Here is a 19,546-nt window from a genome sequence, read left to right on the forward strand (position 1 = left end):
CTTTTTCTTTTTTTTTTGTAACAGTTTTAGTGAAACATGATTGACATACCATACAGTTCAATGACTACCACTTTTTTTTTTTTTACTAGAGAAGTTGTTTGACCCAATGGATATATCTAGTCCCAGCCTGATTCTATTTTTCAGAATCCTCCTTGAGTAAAATAACCTTTATGATCACTTAAAATACCTTCAGAGATATTATGGAGCTGGTTCATGTTGTTGCCTAAATCCTCTTATTCCTAAACCATCTTACTTATCAATGAATTTGTGTCAAGTTCGATCACATTCACACACCTAAATTTAATAGGAGACCAGCTGCTAGCATGAACAAAAGTAGAGAGGAGTTTGCACATGAAGTATACCTGGTAAAGAACAAGCAGTCTAGCTTCTAGTGTCTTGTAGGGAAATAGGAGTAGCTTCAGTCTGGAAAGGCCAGTTAGGGTATAACCTTAAAACCAGACTAAGAATTTGGGACTTTATTTTATAGGCACTAGGCAGCCCCTTCCCAAGTGACAATCCTCCTTAAAACTTTTTTATGGCATTGCATGATGCTGGTTTTATTTTAGATTATCTGTTCTACTCATATGCCCAAGGAAACTTGGTGAGGGTGCCACTTGCAAAGCCGGGTACTCAGACATATAGCCCCAGGTATTTTGATAGATCATCCTCGGGTTAGCAGGAGACAGTGTTGTCAAAGGGAGGGTTCCAAATGAGACAGATGAGAGAAGCACAAAGTTAAAGTTGGAAAAGTAGTACCGAGCACTTAATTTGCAAGGAATAATGTGAGACCATAAATAGGAAGACAAGTCATGAGGATAGAGGGTGGGGAAACATGGAGGAAATGGAATGTATAAAGGTGAGCAAGAGCATTTTAGGACCGATGCTGTAATAATGCAAAGGCTGATTTCTGGGTGGTGTCAGCTGCGCAGCACAGGGAGTAAGCCTGGTATTGTAAAAAAAGGTGAAGCTGAACTCCTAAATACATGCTGTGTCTTTTTAATTTGCTCCTTTTCTTTCTTTTTTATTAAAAATTTATTTATTTATTTATTTAGAGAGAGGGGAAGGGAGGGAGAAAGAGAGGGAGATAAAAAACAATATGTGGTTGCCTCTCATATGCAGCCAACAAGACCTGGCCGGCAACTCAGACATGTGCGCTGACTGGGAATCAAACCAGGAACCCTCTGATTTGCAAGCCTGCACTCAAGCCAGAGTTATAAGTAGCTCCTTTCCCCAAATGAAGACTCCTCAAGTGTCTGTCTTTGGCTCTCTCCTCTCTCTGTTATCTCTTCATAGGAAATGGCATCCAAGTCCATGACTTTAATTTTTATTATGCATGATTTTCATATTTGTAATTCTAACCCTGACATCTTTCTTGAAGTTTTGCCTCTTAATTCCAGCTGTCTGCTGTATATTTCTGTCTAGATGTCCCATAATTTACGCCAGTGTTGTACAGCTTTTTGTGGCACCACTCACAGAATGAAATAGAATTGTACAGTGTGGCAGCCCTGCCAAGTATCTCAAACTCAACAGGATCAAAAAGAAACTCAGAATAATCTGAATATTACACCCCATCAGCTTCTTCTCCCAGTGATCTCATTTTTATTGATGGTATATTAAGGGTCATATTTTCAGCCAATTTTCCATTGTTAAGAAGCTGTCCTTATTTTTCACATTAATAGTCAAATTAAATATCGCTTAACATGTTTTATTTCAACATCACTCGATATTTTTATCCTTTTTAGACCTCAGAAGAAATTGTAAAAATCTGAAAAATTCCTTTTATTTTATGTTATGTTAGGAATTAGAATTGGGAAGGTTAATTCATGATATTTCATATTTTTATATTATTTATAAATTTGAATAGCCAATTAATGGTTAAATATAATTTTGCTAGTAAATCAACTAATCTAAAATTATTTAAAATATTCATTAGCTAGCTTATAGTTAGTGTATTTGGTTGTAAGGAAATCTGTTGTAAAATATATGACAGTTGGCAGATAATAGCAAGTTATGCATACTGTACCTGGTTATTTTCATACAACTTAGATCATGGTGAAGAATCATAGTTATTGAATTTTTAAATGATGGTATGTAAAATGAGTCTCTGACTAAAGCGCACTAAAATATTTAAAGGCACAACCATTATAATTAACAACTTCAGAATAATAGAAATACTTAAGGATTGATTTCAGTTCTTTTAACCTCTGGATTTGTGATATTTGGTAAATCAGGATTCCTGCAAGTCTTAGAATTTTCATGCATTCAAAATATATATCTTCAAAGCATCTAGGAATAGAATTGAGCCAAAGTTTGGTTCATAGTTCTTCTTTTTTTCTTTTTCTTTTTTCTTGCTGTGTTGCTCGTGGTTGAAAGAACATATAATAGAGTTCATATATTAATTTTTAGGAAATATATAAAGATACTATGGTCTATTTCAGTCTAATCTTTGCTTTACTATGTGATATACATTTATGATTTGCAAGTTTGTTAGTCAATTGGATAATAAATGGATACAAAATTCATGTTCTCAGCATTTATTTTTTGTCAAACATGTTAAAAACTGATTTAAACATATTCCCAATTATATTAGTTTAAGAAATCTATCACATCCTTATACTTCTTTAAAAGCCTATGAATATATGAGATAAAGGAAGCCAGACACAGTTGGACCCTAGTAACCATTTTTTGAAATTCTGGGTGAAGTCTCAATCTCATGATCCTTATCTGTAAAATGAGCTAGATCTACTTTACTGGGTTATTGGAGGAATTATGTTGTGAGAGGACTTTATAAAAAGAAATATATTATCCTTATCCATATGTCGTCGTCGTCGTCGTCGTCGTCGGCAGCCGTCCGTCTCGAGAGACGATGGTGTAGCTTCTTAAGAGTCCATCTGCACCGCCGAGAATGACTGTGCAGTCCGACTCGGGAGTGACATGGTATCTGTCTCCTCCCATGCCATGACGCTGAAGCTACAGAGCCTGGGCAGGGTAATATGGAGGGTCTGCTGTTGCCCATGCAGCAGACCCCCCCTCTCTTCGCAGCTGAAGGGTCCAAGGGAAAGACGGAGTCGATACAGCTTGGGTTCAGGTGCGCCGCAGGAGTTGCCGGTATTGACCACAACATCAAACCGCCTTAGGGACTCCGGCTCCGGATTTTCTGTCGGGGTTTACTCCCTTAGCCTTTCCCCTGAAGAGGTATGCCGCAAGGCAGCGGAATCCATATGTAAAGAATAACTAATATAATCACTCTCCTAATTGAAGATCCTCCATAGCTCCTGGATGATTTTATCTTCCTCCAGACGGAGTTAACTTTTACTTTTAGCAGGCAGTATGTATATAATAGCATGGAAAGATCTTACTCCAGTTAGGGAGTAAGCCAGTTTGAAGCTGAACTTCAGTCTTTGTGAGTCCAGTCCATTTCCAGTTTGCCTCTACTCTTAGGGTGCAGCCCCTTAGGGATTCCAAAGCAAAGTAATAGGTATGTCTCACGGCTTCGCCTTGGGAACTCTGGACTCCTAGTTCATTTCCTTCCTTTCCTCGCATCTTCCCCACCTCCATAAGATTACTAAAGTCCTGTTGAATTTTTCAGCTTCCCAGCTGCTGCTTTCAGCCCAGTTTCTTAGCATCCAAGTCACTGATTGCTAATTAGCAAATGCTTCAAGCAGAAAAGAAGTGCCAAATATAATCTGTCAGTTTCCAGATATTAGTCCCTTAAGTTCTGGTTGCTTTGATAGTTCTCCAATTTAAAAACTATTTTCCCCAGTTTTTCTAGTTGTTTTGATGAGAAAATTGGTCTGTAGTCAGCTAATCTGCCTTTATCAAAAACAGAAATCTGACCTTGGAGTAAATCACTTAACTTCTCTGAGCCTAATTTTTCTCATCTGCAAAATAATTATGATCCTAATAATAATTATCAGACCAGTACTATTGAGAGGATCAAATAAGATAATCTAATGGAAAATAATTCCTAACATGTATGGTGCAGAGATAGAGTCTGTATGGCCCCAAATACTTTATTTTTCCCTCTATGGGGAGTCAAGGCACCTGAAAGTTATACCATCAGATAGTTTAAGTCTAGCCCCCTTCAACAGCTGCAATTCAACCAGGCTGTTAACAGGAAGGGCTAGTCAGTGGCATGTATATAGTTGAAGTAGTTGCAACATCCGGATACTTCCAAGAAATTGTATTAGGAGATATAACATTATATAACTGTAAGTTAGCTAAAGTATTGATGCATGTACATTCAAGGGGTGAAATAAGAAAACAACTGTATCCTCCCAGACTATTAAAACTGGCTCTGTGGGTAGTTCCCTTTTGCTCCTTTGAACGAAATCTCAGGTCCTGGCCTTGAATTTTCTGCTCACCTTCAGTCCTTAGCTTCTAATCTCTCTCTCTCCAAAGTTCAAGACATTAACCTTTATCTAAGTTTAGCCTTTTTATTCTTTAGAACTGAGAGAGAAAGGGGCGAGCTTAGCTTCTTTATTTTCTTGCTCCTCCTTCCCCACTCACGAGGATGCCTCTGGTTTCTCTAGGGAATGGTGGTGGAAGGAGTAGAAATTTTTCTTTTTTGTCTGATACTGTGGTGAGTTGGCATCAGTGCTTTTTGTACTTGGTAAGTATTTAGTGCTGACTCATTCTCTGTGGGTGTTTTAGAAGATCTTTCCACCTTCTTATTTCTTCTTGATGTGGGTAAACGTACATCTCTGACTGGGCTGTTGCATTCATCTCCCTCATCCTCTGAGAATCTACTGGTCAGCTTTCTTGGAGTGTCTCTCAGCCCTCCAGAATTCCCTTGGATGGGGTTTAAGTCTCTCCCTTGGTTAAATTGTTCATGCATGGAGAACACTCATATGGCAGACACTCAGACATTCTTTGTCATGAAAAACTGGGCATGACAGACCCTTCCGAAGCATTAATGACTCTTTACTCAACTATCAGAGCAGTTATCTAGTCATAAGCCATTGGATTTCTCAGCACAAATTGTACAACAGCCTGTCTGGGTCCTAACCTGGAGGGATACATACCACGCTTCTGCTGAAGCGTGTCTTTCATTAAACATGAGGTGGGTACGGACTCACGGCACATTGACAGCTATTGCCACATATCCTATCAGAATTCTTTCTCAGCGTCTCCAGCCTCTTTCACAGACTGGATGCCATACACTAGTTTCTAGACACCTCCGTCACAAATCATGCTTTGGTGGTCTTGTACCTCATTTAATAATGTGGGAGTAACTGGCAGGAAGGGCCCCATTTTACATCCTATTACACATGCTTGAAATGAAGTGTCAGAACACAAAAGGTCAGTCTTATAAAACAATAAGCAAACATGGCATAGTTTTTGCACCTCAGGGGCCTCCTGAGAACAAAGAGCTGCTCTGCCTTTCTGGTTTGTCTTTCTTAGTATGGTTTTCCTGGCATGGCCATAGCTGGAGAGGTAAAGGTGAGGTGCTGCCCCCTAGTGGTCTCACAGGCAGAAACAACGAGGAGTGATGGCGTGAAAGAACAGGAAAGGGTTGTGTTCAGAGCTCAGCCCCAGATCGTCCCCAGGGCTCCCAGGCTTAAAGGGTGATGAGTACAGGAGGCTTGTGTCATCACAGGGGCCCAGAACTAGTGAAAATGGATTATTAGTCTTCATGTGATCCCATTTGTACCCACAAAGTAATATGTGGCACGGAAAATGTGGGATATGTACAATCAATTACAAAAAAAAAAAAAAAATCACCCGTGATTTCCCACCTTGAGTGTTTGTGTAAAATTGGCATAACACTTTAACGGTATATCATGAATATTTCCCTTATTTAATATCTTAAAAAACATTTAAAAGTGGCAGCCTAGTATTCTATTGCGTGGCTATGCCATCATTTAATCAACTTATTTTCGGACTTCCAGGTAGTAAGGTCCTCCCTATTATATGTAACCCTATAATGAATAACTTGCAGTTTAAGACTTTATACACAGCTCTGATTATTTTCTTGTGATAAATGGACAGACATGGAATTACTGAATAAATATCTATCTTCATATTACTAATAAGAATTGCCACATTTTCCTTCAGGAAAATTGTGCTTATTTAGCTCCCACCAAAAGGGTATGAAAGTGTCTTATAAAAGCCATTTTATATGAAAATATTTGTTGGGTGAAAATTATCCGGTATTGATGATCAGAATCAGGGCTGGGCCATGCTCGGAGCACTGAGTCAGAAGGCTGCCCCAGCGGGATCACGAGAACCAGCCTCCTGGGTGTAAGTCCCTGCTCCATGCTAGGCGCTGAGGGCGACACCAACGATAAGACACTATCCTCATCCACCAAGGAGCTCCCTCAGATATTGGAAATGTACACCAAAGCAGGCCCAATGACAGTTCGGCCTAAGGCCCTGGGGCAGGACACTTTCCACCCCTTCCCAGGCCCAATTTCTTCCCCATCAAATGGTAAAGCCCTGTCAGCCCCTATAGGCTGTCGTGGGACCCCAAAGAGATAAAAATGTGAAGCAGCGTGGTGCACTCGTAGAGAGTTAATACTAAAAATAAAGGCAAAGAGAGACACAGCTACTCTGCAAAACAGGAGGCCGGGGGCGGAGCTCAGAGAGCGCCGGGGCGGGGCCGCTGGGAGGCGGCTACCCTGTTCTCGCACGTTCTTGATTTGCGTCGGCACGAGGGCGCGGCCCTCCGGCTCCGCCCCCGCACCAGCCCCCCCTCACAGCCCCGCCCCCGGAGCTGGCCCCGCCCTCGGTGTTGGCCCCTCCCGGAAGCGTCGGTGGAGAGTACCTCATGGAGCACCAGCCTAGCGTCTTGGTTGCTACCCCAGCTCCGGCTGCGCTTTTTGCCTGGGTAGGTGACTCCGCCCCCGCGCCGGGGCGGCTGGGACTGAGGGGCGCACAGACGCTGGTGCTGCCGGCCTCAGCGTGGGCAGTTCTGGGCTGGGCGGCGGAGGTGCGATCTCCACTCGGGACTCTGGGTTGGAGGCTCCTGGGCTGGTGGCGGAAGAGGAGACGGCAGGAGGAAAGGGTCTTCAAGGGGTTATTTAGGGGGCCTGCTGGCTGCTGGGGTCCGGACCGGAGGGGCTGCGGTTCAGTGGGAAGAACCTGCTTCCAGGGCAGAGCGTCTGGTTCCGCGAGAGCTCCGGGAAAGCGTGGATGACTCTGAAGAGAGAGGATCACCCCGTCTCAGAGCCCTGTGGGTCACCTGTGCTCCGCACCCTCCACTTGCCTGGAGGATGGGGCCTTTCCCCGGCCCCACCTCAGCCTGGCGGGAGCATCCTTTCCTGTGAGGCCTGCAGTGTTTGGCGGTGCACTAGGCAGAGACCCTGCACAGTTGCTGCTATTTTGCTGTGACCGGATCTTGCCTGTACTGGGGGAGTGGGAGTCTGCGCCGTTATTCGTTTGATAGGAGCCCTGAGAGACAGGGTCATCTTTTTGTGCCAGGGCTGGGAGAGAGGAGGGACTGGGCACAGGCGAGTGTGGCAGGCACCGGACCAGATGCATGGGAATAAGCAGACGTCGTTTCTTAATTCTTCATAACACATATGCCAATTGGAATGAAATGTATAATTTGTTAATGTCAGTTTCCTTGGCTAGAATGTAAGCATCATGAGAGTGGGTACTGTGCTTGTCTTGTTCAGGGCACCTGGCACATGGTAAGGTGCTCAGTCAATATTTGTTGACTAAGGACTGAATGAGTACCTGTTGTGTGTGAGCTATGTGCTAGTCTTTTGGGAAAAACACGAGTTGGGATGGGGTGGGGAGATACCTATATTGCTGTTAAAACCAATATATGTTCACTAATTAAAAAGAGGTACAAGGAAGTACTTGTTGAATGCAAGGCTGCGGACGGACAGAAGGAAGAGTCGTGTGGCTTGAGCTAGTCTGGCTGTCAGTATCTTTGAGGTGGTACTTGAGCTGGTGGTTGAGTTGGGGATTGAATGTGTGCCTGGGGTGGGTGGTGTCTCTGGCTTTTCCTAGGCCAGAGACTGGGGTCTGTGTGGACAGAGAAAACATCTGGCCAAAAAAGCCTTTCAGATGTGGCCTTGTCTGTACCGAAACAAAAGGATTGTTGAACTTAAGCTCACTGCTGTGCCTGGAGGTCTTATTGCGGTGTGCTTCCAGCTGCGTTAGCTGTGTGGAGGGGTGTGTCAGTTTGCTAGGGCTGCCATAACAAAATACTACAGATTAGGGGACTTAAACAATGGAAATTTATTTTCTCACAGTTCTGGAGGTCAGAAGTCGAAGGTCAAGATGTCAGTAGGTTTAGCATCTCTTTTGCTTAGAGATGGCAGCCTTCTTGCTCTGTCTTCAGATGCATATTTCTCTGTGTGAGAGAGGATTCCTGTGTTTCTTCTTATAAGGACACCAGTCATATTGGATTAGGGCTGCATGGTTAGGACCTGATTTAACCTTAATTACCTTTTTAAAGGCTCTGTCTCCAAGTACAGTCACATTCTGAGCTACAAGAGGTTAGGGTTTAAACAAATGAATTTTAGGGGAACATAATTCAGTCCATCACAAGGGAATTTACCTCCTTGGAGTTGTGCGTGTGTGTGTGCGTGCGTGCGTGTTATGTGTTATCTGGAGTGTTTATAAGGAAGGGAGGCAAAGAGAGCTGTAATAGATTGTATTAAAATTTCCTTTTTTGCTTTATCATGGATTTAGGGCCTCTTGCTGGATTACAAAAATTTGCTATCATAATTTGAATTCCATAATGCCAGTGTCTGACTTTCTGTTCAGTAGCCTATAACTCTGGTAATGGGACAGCCACGAGATCTTAGGGCTGATGGAGAAATCCTGTGCATATGCCCTCCACTTCACACTGTGCATGCTTTTCCTTTGATCTTTCCTAGGTAAGACTCATAAGGTCTTACATTCATTCACTATAAAATATATGCACACCTTTTCTGAGCCAGCATAGTTTCAGATGCAAGGGAAACAGCAGTGAGCAAAACAAAGTTCCTGCCCTCAAGGAGTTTACTTTTTAGGAGGTAGACAATAAACAAGTAAACATATATAACATAATGTCAGGGAGTGCTATAAAGAAAAGTAAAGCAGAAAAAACTGATGGGGGTACTATTTCAGATAGGGTCATACAGTCAGCCTTTTGCCAGGAAGGCTCTGGGCTGGTTCACCATATATATATTTTTCTTATTCTTAGAGGCAAAGTATGGTATAATGAAAGGAGTAGGCATTTGACTTGTTGCCTACCCAGCTGTGTGACAATGGAAAGTTACTTAACCTCTCTGAGCCTTAGTTTCTTCCTCTGTAATACAGGGAGAGCAACAGTTCCTATCTCCTCTGTTGTTATGAGAATTAATGGTGAATGCCCAGTGCAGGAGAAGCACTCAGTCATTGGCAGCTGATAGTGCCCTGATGGCCTCTGGGACCTGTGTCCCTGCCGTGGCTTGCTCTTCCAGCCTGGAGTCCTTGCAGTGCAAGATGCCTGTGGAAGAGGCACAAGGGGCAGGAGTTGTGTGTAATGTATGTATTTTTTGTACTTGTTTTAAATCACTTTTCCTCTTTCAGGCATTTTAAAAACAAACACATTTTAAAGGTTTTATTACTCGTCTCTGGAAAGAACCAGCTTGAAGCAGGTATTTGGAGAAATTATAAGAATTTCTGAAATCTTAATTGGATTTTCTCTGCAGGTCCACAAGCCCTTATCTTCGTTTTGAAAAGACATAGGCTGTTTATAGTCTTTGCCCACTTACTGTGAATATGTGTATTGTTTACTGCAGGAATAATACCGTTTTGCTTATGGGGTGCTGCTCCCAGATCTTGCAGAAGTCTATATGATTTATATACTGTATTACTTTTCTTAAGTCTGTAAAATTCTGAATCTGAAATATACCTGGCTACAGGGGTTTCAGATTAGGGATTTTGGACATTTATTGAGTAATAATGAAAGATATATTGCCCACCAAAACGAAATCTGTTTCCTTACAAGGGATCTCACCATGTGAGTCTTAGAGTCACAAAACATAGTACTTGGAAAGGCCGTAGTGATTATTGCCAACCACCTCTTTCACTTACAGATGAAATAACAATGATGTGTCCTGCTTGAGGGCACAAAATCCTAGCTGACTTTGATTACAGAAAGTCATTGCCACTTTTCCCTGCAGGGTGTGGGGAGAAGGGACAAGAACTAGTCCTAGCATATTTCCCACCCGCTTTGTTCGCATATCCCCTCATTATTTCTTTTCTTAGCCACTCCAGGTAATTAGCTTTTATTAGAAGAACTCCCATGTTGTCCTCAAAAGCAACATATGGGGGCTGGGGCATTGGAAGGGGAAGGTGAGGAGTATCATTGGATAAGTTGCGGATGCTAGGGCTCCTCTCACATGGAAAGCATGGTGTTCTGGGGATGGGACTGCCATATAAGTGGGTTGCATGTAATAGCCTCTTAAGAAAGAGCTTATGAAATCTGATTTGTTATAGGCTCAGATATTGCCGGGGTGAGGAAGATAGGACCAGGAAAATAAACATTGACAGTTGAGGTTCCCATACTTTTTTCATCCTTGCTTTATTTTATCCCTAGGGTGCAAATAGCTACGGGCAGCTTGGCCTTGGCCATAAGGAAGATGTACTTTTGCCCCAACAACTGAATGACTTCTGTAAACTCGTGTGTGTCAGGAGGATAACGGGAGGAGGGGGCCACTCTGTTGTTGTCACAGGTAACTTTCCTTCAAGAGTAGACGGCCCCTCATTTTCTTATTTAGACATTTCTCCTTAGGATGTCATATTGCCATCTTTCAGCCTTTTGTATTTTGCAGAGGAAAATATTTTTGTGGAAGAGTGAAGTTATCATCAGAGGATCTTAGATTGTCAGAGCTGAAAGGCCTTCAGAGATCTTCTAGGCCCTCCTGAGGCTCCCACCTCTTCACCCCTCATCCCCAATCTTGTCACACAAGTGAAGCATGGAGAGGAGAACTGATTGCTTAAGGTTACAAGCATATTAGTGGCAGAGTTTCAATATATATCACATTTTATGCCATACGAGGTCTGTCCAGAAGGTATCCAGCCATGTAATATGAAAAATAGAGACATTTATTGAAAATACAAGATACAAGAAACATTGTACATAAGACAATAACGCCTCAGTCCCCTTTAAAGTAGGCACCTTGGGACCTCACACAGTTCTTCCAATCACCATCAGCTGCCCTGTCATATTTTCCTGAATCTCATCAACAGTCTGAAATCTTTTCTTTCCTACTTTTGGGAAAAGCCAGAAGTCACAGGGCGCCAAATCTGAGTTGTAGGGGGACTAAGTCACCTGGGTGATTTGATGTTTTGCCAAAAAACTCTGCATGAGACATGATACATGAGCTGGAGCGTTGTTGTGATGAAGCTGCCAGTCACCAGTTGCCCATAGCTGTGGCCTTCTCAATCATCCAGATAGTTTCTGTGGAGGAATGTTTAAGCTTAACGCAAAATTTGATGCAGGTTTTTTGCTCTGCTTGCTCAGTCACTTTGAATGTGAGAGTGACACAGTACAAATGCTCACTCAACTGGGTCTACCACCCCCCACTGACTAGTACAGTGAAGTCATCATTGTTCATGCATGCGCATTCCAGTCCACTTTCTTTGGCTGCCAGGTTACATCAGTGTTGTGCAAATCATTCTTGTTACATTAACAATGGCTGGACTTTTTCTAGGAAGATTATATTGCTATTTAACTTTCACATATGAGTTAGAAATCTGCAATTAGATTGAGTATTCCTTGAGTGGAAAAACTTGGTATTTTCCTTGCAATACCCAGGACAGGACTTAACAAGTATTACAGGTGCTATAATATGGTGAAAGGACATATTGCATCCTGGTTAAGAACATTAACTCTGGAGGGGGGGTGCTGGGTGGAGGGGAGCAAAGGGGAAAAAATTGGAACTATTGTAACAATATAATCAATAAAATATACTTAAAAAAAATAACATTAACTCTGGAATGAAACTGCCTGGGTTCAAGTCCTGGTTCTGTTATTTATTAGTTCTGTGACCTTGGGCAAATTACTTAGTTCCTCTGTGTCAGTTTCTTCTCTGTTATGTGGGGATAATAATGGTGGATAAAAAGAATCAATGAGTTAATGGCTACATAATGACTTTTATGGGTCCTTGGCATTTTGCTCTTGTGGACTCCTTTCTCCATAAAGAAATACTAAAAATTTTATTTTACAACTGCATGGATATAAAGATTAATATAATCCAGGCTAGATTTAGTATTAATATTCATTATTATTACATTTATTTTTACTAATTTAAAATTAAAACATTTCTGTGGGCCTCTAAAAGTATTGTGGGTCTAGGCACTGTGCCTAAATATTAAATTGGCCCCACACAAAAACCTCTGAGAACAGTACCTGGCACATTCTAAGTACTGAATAGATTTTGGCTATATTTTTTACAGTAGATGCCTAATTTGATGATTGATTGGCCACTGCTATAGCACTTGCAGTTTCCATTTAGATATTAGATTTGAGCGCCTTGGCCCAATGCCATTTGGTTCAGTGCACATGAACATACATGGCTTATTAATGTGGGTGGGAAAAAGGTTATTGGGTTTGTAACTCCAAATAAATAGTGAAATCCTTTTGCTCACTTTGGCAGTTGTAATTTCTCCTGTGCACACTATCACCAAAGCCTTTGTGTATTGCAGATGGAGGACGTGTTTTTGTTTGTGGCCTGAACAAAGATGGGCAGTTGGGACTTGGTCACACAGGGAATGTAATGTATTTTACACCCTGCAAATCCCTCCTTGGCTGTCCCATCCAACAGGTGGCCTGTGGCTGGGACTTTACCATTATTCTCACAGGTGAGTTCACGCCTAGGTAAATTTTTATCACCACAAAGGCTCTGAATGAGAAGAGCATGATAGCGGTGATCCTTATTAAATGAAAGCCTCTTTGTGTTTAAGAACACACACAAATGTTCTCTCTGGTTGTCAAGGAAAGCTGCAAGGTGTCTTTTGTAAGAAGAGTTTAAATAGTAAAACTTTGGGCTGGAGCCCTGACTGGTGTGGCTCGGTTGGTTGGGCATAGTCCTGCAGAGCAAAAGGTCACAAGTTCGATTCCCAGTCAGGGCACATGCCTGGGTTGTGGGTTTGGTCCCTGGTTGGGGCGTGTATGAGAGGCAACTGATCGATGTTTCTCTCTCACATTAATGTTTCTCACCCTCTCTCCTTCCCTTCCTCTTTCTCTAAAAATAAATAACTAAAATCTTTAAAACTTCGGGCTAGAAACTTTTGCTAGAGACTGGGGAATGAATTGGATTGCCTTTGTTGGCCACTTTCTGTCCCAGAAGTTCATGATAGCTGTGTGACTGAGCTAGCTGGCCAGTAGTGCTAGCTAAGGGTTACTCACAGGAGAATGTGGTGGGGCATGTGAAAAAATCAGAGGTTGACACAACAGTGATGGTAGCTTTTTCCCAATGAGGGGTTTAAGAAAGTATATAAATATGGTTGGACAGAACTGACCTTCTTTCTGAAGTCAGATAGCAGAATAGGATGTAGAGGGATATGGGCAAAGGGTTAATAGAATACAGGTGGCCCTCTGGATCTGCAGGTTTCACATCTGTGGATTTAACCAACTGCTGATAAAAAACAGTAGGACACACAGTTATTTCAATCCATATCTGGGAATTGGCGGATGCAGAGGGCAAACTGTATGCATCGTTCCATGCTATTTTATTTAAGGGACCTGAGCATCCTTGGATTTTGGAATCTGCAGGGGGTCCTGGAACTGACCTCCTGCAAATACTGAGGGATCACTGTAATGCTCTTGGGAATCAGATGACAGTAGATACTTTGTCAGCTGACTTCTCCCTGGAAGTATTTTGCCCCATCTAGCTTGCCATTCTGGATTCACAGGACCATCTATAATTTCTGACTCAGGTCCCTTTTTGTCACAGCCCTCTGGCAAGGGGCATCTTCTGACCATGTAACTGCCCACCCCCCAGCCCCATCTCAAGCCCCTGTGGATTTTCACATGTATAGCTCACATGGCCTTCAATTACTGTTCCCCACTTATTCCTGTTGTTGCCTTGGCTCACTCCCTATACTTTTCTTTCTGGTAATACCAAATAGTACATGTTGTTCTCTGCCTGGAACAGCCCCTCTCCTGTCTGTCTTGTGAACTCTTGTCCTGTCTTTAAAACCCTGTGAGGGTGTCACCATTTCTCTCTTCAGAGGGGTTCTGTAATGTGTGTTGCATTTGGCAGTATTTATGAGAATCTAAATAATAGTTCTCTCCTGCGTTGGGCTTGTAGGGAGTAAGTAGATAACACTCTGTTTTCTGTTCCTATTTGGAACCAGTTGTGAGAAAGGCAGAGAACAGTCAGGAAGGTAGAGCTCAAACCCTTGGCTTTTTCCTGATAAGGTGAACAGATGGAGGACAGGGTTAATTGTTAGGCCAAGTGGTTCTGCTAATACTCCTTTGGTCCAAACTTATCCCCCAAACCCTAGGCCTTCTCCATAGGAGAAGCCCTTACTATATGTCAGCCCAGAGTGCCTGAGAGGAAGGTGCCAGGCCACCTTGTCCCAAACTCACCAACCAATTGGTTAGCTTACTCCTCCTCTGCTAGAAAGCAGTGAGTATGGAAAGGGCAGGGAGAAAAGCCTGAAATGTTAAATCATGGATATTGTGTTACATGGAAACATGAAAAGTGGGGAATAAGCATCCTCCTGTTCCAGCACTAAGCACTGGGCTAAGTGTTCTATACGGCTGATCTGTCGTGAATTAGGTCGTGTAATGGACAGTCTGTAAAACAGCCCAGTGCCCAGTGTTTTCATTCCTAGGGAAGAGGAACAGCAGGGAACATGATTTGAATGTGCTGAAGCACAAGACCCTCACTCCCTGCTCTTATTCCCTTTGCTTCTTCAGCACCTACCCATTGGTCACAGATGTCTTAGTACTTGGGTTGCAATGTAAGCATTTGTATTTTGCAGAAAATGGTCAAGTTTTATCATGTGGATCCAACTCCTTTGGCCAATTAGGAGTTCCTCATGGGCCTCGAAGATGTGTGGTTCCCCAGGCCATTGAGGTAAGGACAGCACCTAATCCTCATCTTGCCTGTGTCCTCTTAAAGCGTTTCCAGAGAATTACAGTTATTCCTCCCTAGAATGGCTGCGTCCTTGAAAACCCATGAGGTAGTTAAAATTTAAGGTGAAAAACTTAGGTTTTTGTAGGGAAAATTAGGTTGGGAGTAGTGAAGGCTGTGAGTGAAAAAAACCTCTGTTAGTCCTCATACACATTATACATTTTTGTGACATAAAACAATAAAGGTAATATATCTTTTAAAGACATGAATTACTTTTTACAATTCTAAAATTAGTAATAATGGGGACTATGTTAGAAATAGGTCCAGATAGAAGTGACTTACGTAAAGACACTAAGCTAGGCAAATGGTATAAGCCAGTGATGTCTAATAGAAATATAATGTGAGCCACACATGTAATGTAAAATTTTCTAATAGCACCATTTTAAAAAAATAAAGAGAAACAGGTGATATTAATTTTAAAAATAACAACTTTATTGAGATGAAATTCACATAACATTTATCCTTTAAAAATGTGTAGTTGAGTGGTTTTTAGTATATTCACAGAGAGGTGCAGCCTTCACCATGATCTAATTTTGGAACGTTTTCATTACCAGGAAAGAAACTGTGTAACCCATAGCAGCCACTTCTTATTCTCCCCTCCCCATAGCCCTTGGCAACCACTAATCTATCTCTATGGATTTGCCTATTCTGGGCATTTTATATAAATGGAATTATACAATATGTAGCCTTTTATACTGTTTTTAAGTTTCATCCATGTTATGGTATGTAGGTGAAATTTTAATAACTTTTAAATCAATCCAGTGTATCCAAACTATTATTTCATTTTATATGCCATTAATATATACATTTATTGATGAGATATTTTTTATTTCATACTAAGTTGAACTCTGGTGTACATTTTTTACTTACCGTATGTCTCAATTCAATCTAGTGACATTTCAGTTGTTCAGTAGGCACATGTAGCTAGTGGCTACCATATTGGATGGCGTGAGTATAGATCAGGACTCTTGGCCCTAGGTCAGAACTCTTCTCATTGTATCGCACTTAAAAGGTACAAATTTTTGTGAAGTTTGTATTGTTAGTGATCATAATAGGACTATGAATATTTTAAAAGAAATATGCTTGGATCTAAAATGAGTTTTGCTACCTAGGCTGCTCTACTCTATCTAATGGCCTAAAACTCTGACTCAAGAGTGGGAGATGTATTTTCACTGGAGAGAGCTTGGTCTGCTCCTGTGATCTTGCTGAATTATAATTGCTGGCCTGTAGAGCTATTATTTGGGGTCATGGTTTCCATGGTGTTTTAGTCTGTTTGAGTGGCTGTAACAGAAATACCATAGATTAGGTGGCTTAAATAACGGGCATTTATTTTTCACATTGCTGGAGGCTGAGAAGTACAAGGTCGAGGAACCAGCAGACTTGGCGTCGGGTGAGGGCTCACTTCCTGGTTCAGAGATAGATGGCCATGTTCTTGCTGCATCCTTTCATGGTGGAAGAGGCAAAGGAGCCCTCTGGGATCTTTTTTATGACAGCACTAACCTCATTCATGAGTGCTCTGCCCTCATGACCTAATCACCTCCTGAAGACTCTACCTCCAAATACCATCACATTGGATAATAGATCTTAATATATGAATTTCAGGAAAACACAAATGTTTAGTCTGTACTACATGTTATACATAGAAGTCTAGATTCTGTAGTCCCTGTTATAGGAAGCGTCACACCTTCTAAATAATAAACAGATGGCATTTATTTATTTTTAAATAGATGGCTTTTAAAGAACCTACATTTAAATTATAATTTAGCTTAAGTCACATGATTGGAGAAGACAGAGGAGAATAATGGTTAAAATTTATCAGTTGAGAGAATCAGGAAGTAAAACATTTTGACAGGCTATATCCTATGGAATAATAGGAGGAAAGTGCCAAAGTGAAATATTATAGAAATTTATTTATTTATTTACTAATATATGTGCTATATTTAGGCAGTGGGGACAAAGGTAAGTAAGATTCCATCCTAGTATTTGAGGACATGTTAGATTTAGAAACACCTAAATGCATTACCATGTTAGAACTATGGTAAATGTATGTACAGCCTCGAAGGAGGGAGTACTGAACTCTTTCTGGAGGTAAGTGGGGTGAGAACAGGCTTATGCTGAGTAGAAGATTACCTGGCTTGAGAGTAGGTGCAAAAGAAGAGTATTCCAGACAGAAGGAACCATGTAAGCGTAAAACAGGAGGGTTTGAGATACTCCAAGCAGTTTAGTTTGGCTGTAGTAAAAGAAGAGGTGGAAGTGCCAGTGAGGGGGTGGGGGGCAGTTGGGGAGGTAATATATGACAAATGGTAAGAACAGTGTGGTAGAGAGGGCCTGACTGGGGTAGCGTGGAGGGCAGATTGAAGGAAGATTACTCAGGAATCTATTGCTAATAATTCAGATGAGAGATGATCCTGGTCCAGACAAAAGCAATGGCAGTGGGGATGGGAAGGAAGGAATAGAGGTGAGCTGAAGATGTTGAAGAGTTGGAATCCACATGGAAAGCCTGTTAGTTAATTTTGAAAAAAACAAGCAAACCCATTTTATAGGACAATATGTTCAAATTGTATTAGCAGTACAATTTGATCTTCCCCAAAGTTAAGCTAATGTGATTGTAGGCTATGTTAACAGAAATCGAATCTCTAGAAGAAGGAGGCCAGAGCCCTATTCTTTGTGCTACTCAGCTGTATCCAGGATCTTGTGTTCCGTTGTGGGTTTGGTATGCAGGCCCTGAGCATAAAGCTGAATGAGACTTAGACCCTGCCCTTGAGAGTCCTGAAGTTCAGAAAGACACAGTGGGTCAGTAAATAAACGAATGGAGTAAAGCTCCATAGGGGCTGTGATTGATGCATATACAGAACCTTTCAAAAAGAGAGACTGAGTAATCAGAGCTTATTTAGAGGAGCCAAACCAAGAGTGGGAGGGAGTTTCAAATTGGGTGGTGACCGATGAAATTGGGGACGTTTGGTCTGAAGAAGAGAAATGCACTAGTTATCTGTTGCTTGTAATAAATTAGCTTAACATTTAGCAGCTTAAAATAACAAAGATTTATTATCTCAGTTTCTGAGGGTCAGGAATCTGGGAACAGGTTAGCTGGTCTCTCATTAGGTTATAGTCAAGATGTCAGCCAGGGCATGCTGAAGGCATGACTAGGCTGGTGTATCCACTTCTACCTCTCTCACCTGCTGGGGGCCTTCAGTTCCTCGCCACGTGGGCTTCTCTATAGGACTGTTCACGTCCCACCTCTGGCTTTCTTTCCCCTAGAGGCCAAGCAGGAAGCCTCAGTGCCTTTTATCACTTTGTCTCTGAGCCACTCATCACTTCCTTATTCTGTTAACTGGAAAGAAGTCACTAAGTCTAGCCCACACTCAACTGGTGGGGAATTAAGCTGCACACTTTAAAGGAAGGAGGTCTCAAAGAATGTGAGGACCTATTTTAAAACCACCACCAGTCATCTTAGAGAGGATGTGACAACTGTCTTCACATATTTGAAGCATTGTCAGAAGCTATAGGCAGGTAGGTTTGGCTTCACCTAAGGAGGCAAATGGAACAGGTACCTGGGGAGGTGGTGAGCCTGTGTCACTGGAAGTAGGTGTTTGGTAGGGGTTGGATGGCCAGTTCGTGGGGTGTTGTGGAACGGTTTCTAGTATTGGATGGGGATTGGACTAGATCAAAGGTCTGAAAACTAGAACCCTTGGTAAATAAAGTTTTATTGGAACACAGCCACACCTCTTCATTTATTATTGTCTATGGTGCCTTTTATGTTACAATGGCAGAGTAGAGTAGTGTGATAAAAACCACATAGCCTGCAAAGTCTAAACTATTTACTACCTGGACCATGATAGACAACATTTGCCAACCCCTGGACTGGATGAACTTGAAGGTCCCCCCATCCCTGAGAGGCATCGTGATGTGGTGTTTTTAAAAGATTTTTGTCTTTCAGAGATGCATATAGGGGTATATATGGATGGAAATGTTGTTGGCTGGCGGCTCTAAACCAGTCAGACACATAATGAGGGCCATGCTGCATTGAATTTGGGCAGTGATCACATAATATTTTGTAGATGGATGATTCTAAGATTTCAATCCTTTTCTCTGTTTTGACAGCTCCTGAGAGAGAAGGTTGTTAGTATTGCTGCTGGACTGAGGCATGCATTAGCTGCTACAGGTGATCATTTTTGCTTTTATTTTTCTAAATAGGTGTGTGTAATAAGGAGAAATAGCTTTAGGAGAAATAAACTTTAAGGCGTAATTCAGAATGTCGTGCTCTGCTGCACTTCTGATTAAAAGGAGGGGACATAAGGCCAAAGTCATGTGGGAAACCCTTAGCAGGTAGGGAGGAAGGAAATGAAAATTTTCAGCTCCTTGTTATGTTCTAGGCATGGGGCTAGGCTCTCTTGATTTAATCACTACCTCATTTAATCCTCACAACCATGCAGTGATGTGAGTTAAATTTTTGTATATGAAGAAACTGAAGTCTA

General features: G+C 41.9%; 1 protein-coding gene across 8 annotated transcripts in view; it reads left to right on the forward strand.

The window, feature by feature from the left end:
• The first annotated feature begins 6,741 nt into the window (after nt 1-6,741).
• The window catches only part of SERGEF (secretion regulating guanine nucleotide exchange factor), a 180,331-nt gene continuing 167,526 nt past the window's right edge, over nt 6,742-19,546 (forward strand). For all 8 annotated transcript variants that reach the window (XR_016508308.1, XR_016508319.1, XR_016508304.1 and 5 more), the window contains exons 1-5: nt 6,742-6,829; nt 10,523-10,658; nt 12,634-12,789; nt 14,920-15,014; nt 19,173-19,233. Coding sequence is in view for 5 of the 8 variants with exons in the window: in XM_090263437.1 (XP_090119563.1) it covers nt 6,770-6,829; nt 10,523-10,658; nt 12,634-12,789; nt 14,920-15,014; nt 19,173-19,233 (508 nt within the window). In the remaining 3 variants the exon portion in view is untranslated. The remainder of the gene's footprint in view (nt 6,830-10,522; nt 10,659-12,633; nt 12,790-14,919; nt 15,015-19,172; nt 19,234-19,546) is intronic.

The sequence above is a fragment of the Furipterus horrens genome, unplaced genomic scaffold, assembly GCF_987537825.1.
Source record: "Furipterus horrens unplaced genomic scaffold, mFurHor1.1.pri manual_scaffold_2, whole genome shotgun sequence".
In the NCBI taxonomy this organism is placed as follows: Eukaryota; Metazoa; Chordata; class Mammalia; order Chiroptera; family Furipteridae; genus Furipterus; species Furipterus horrens.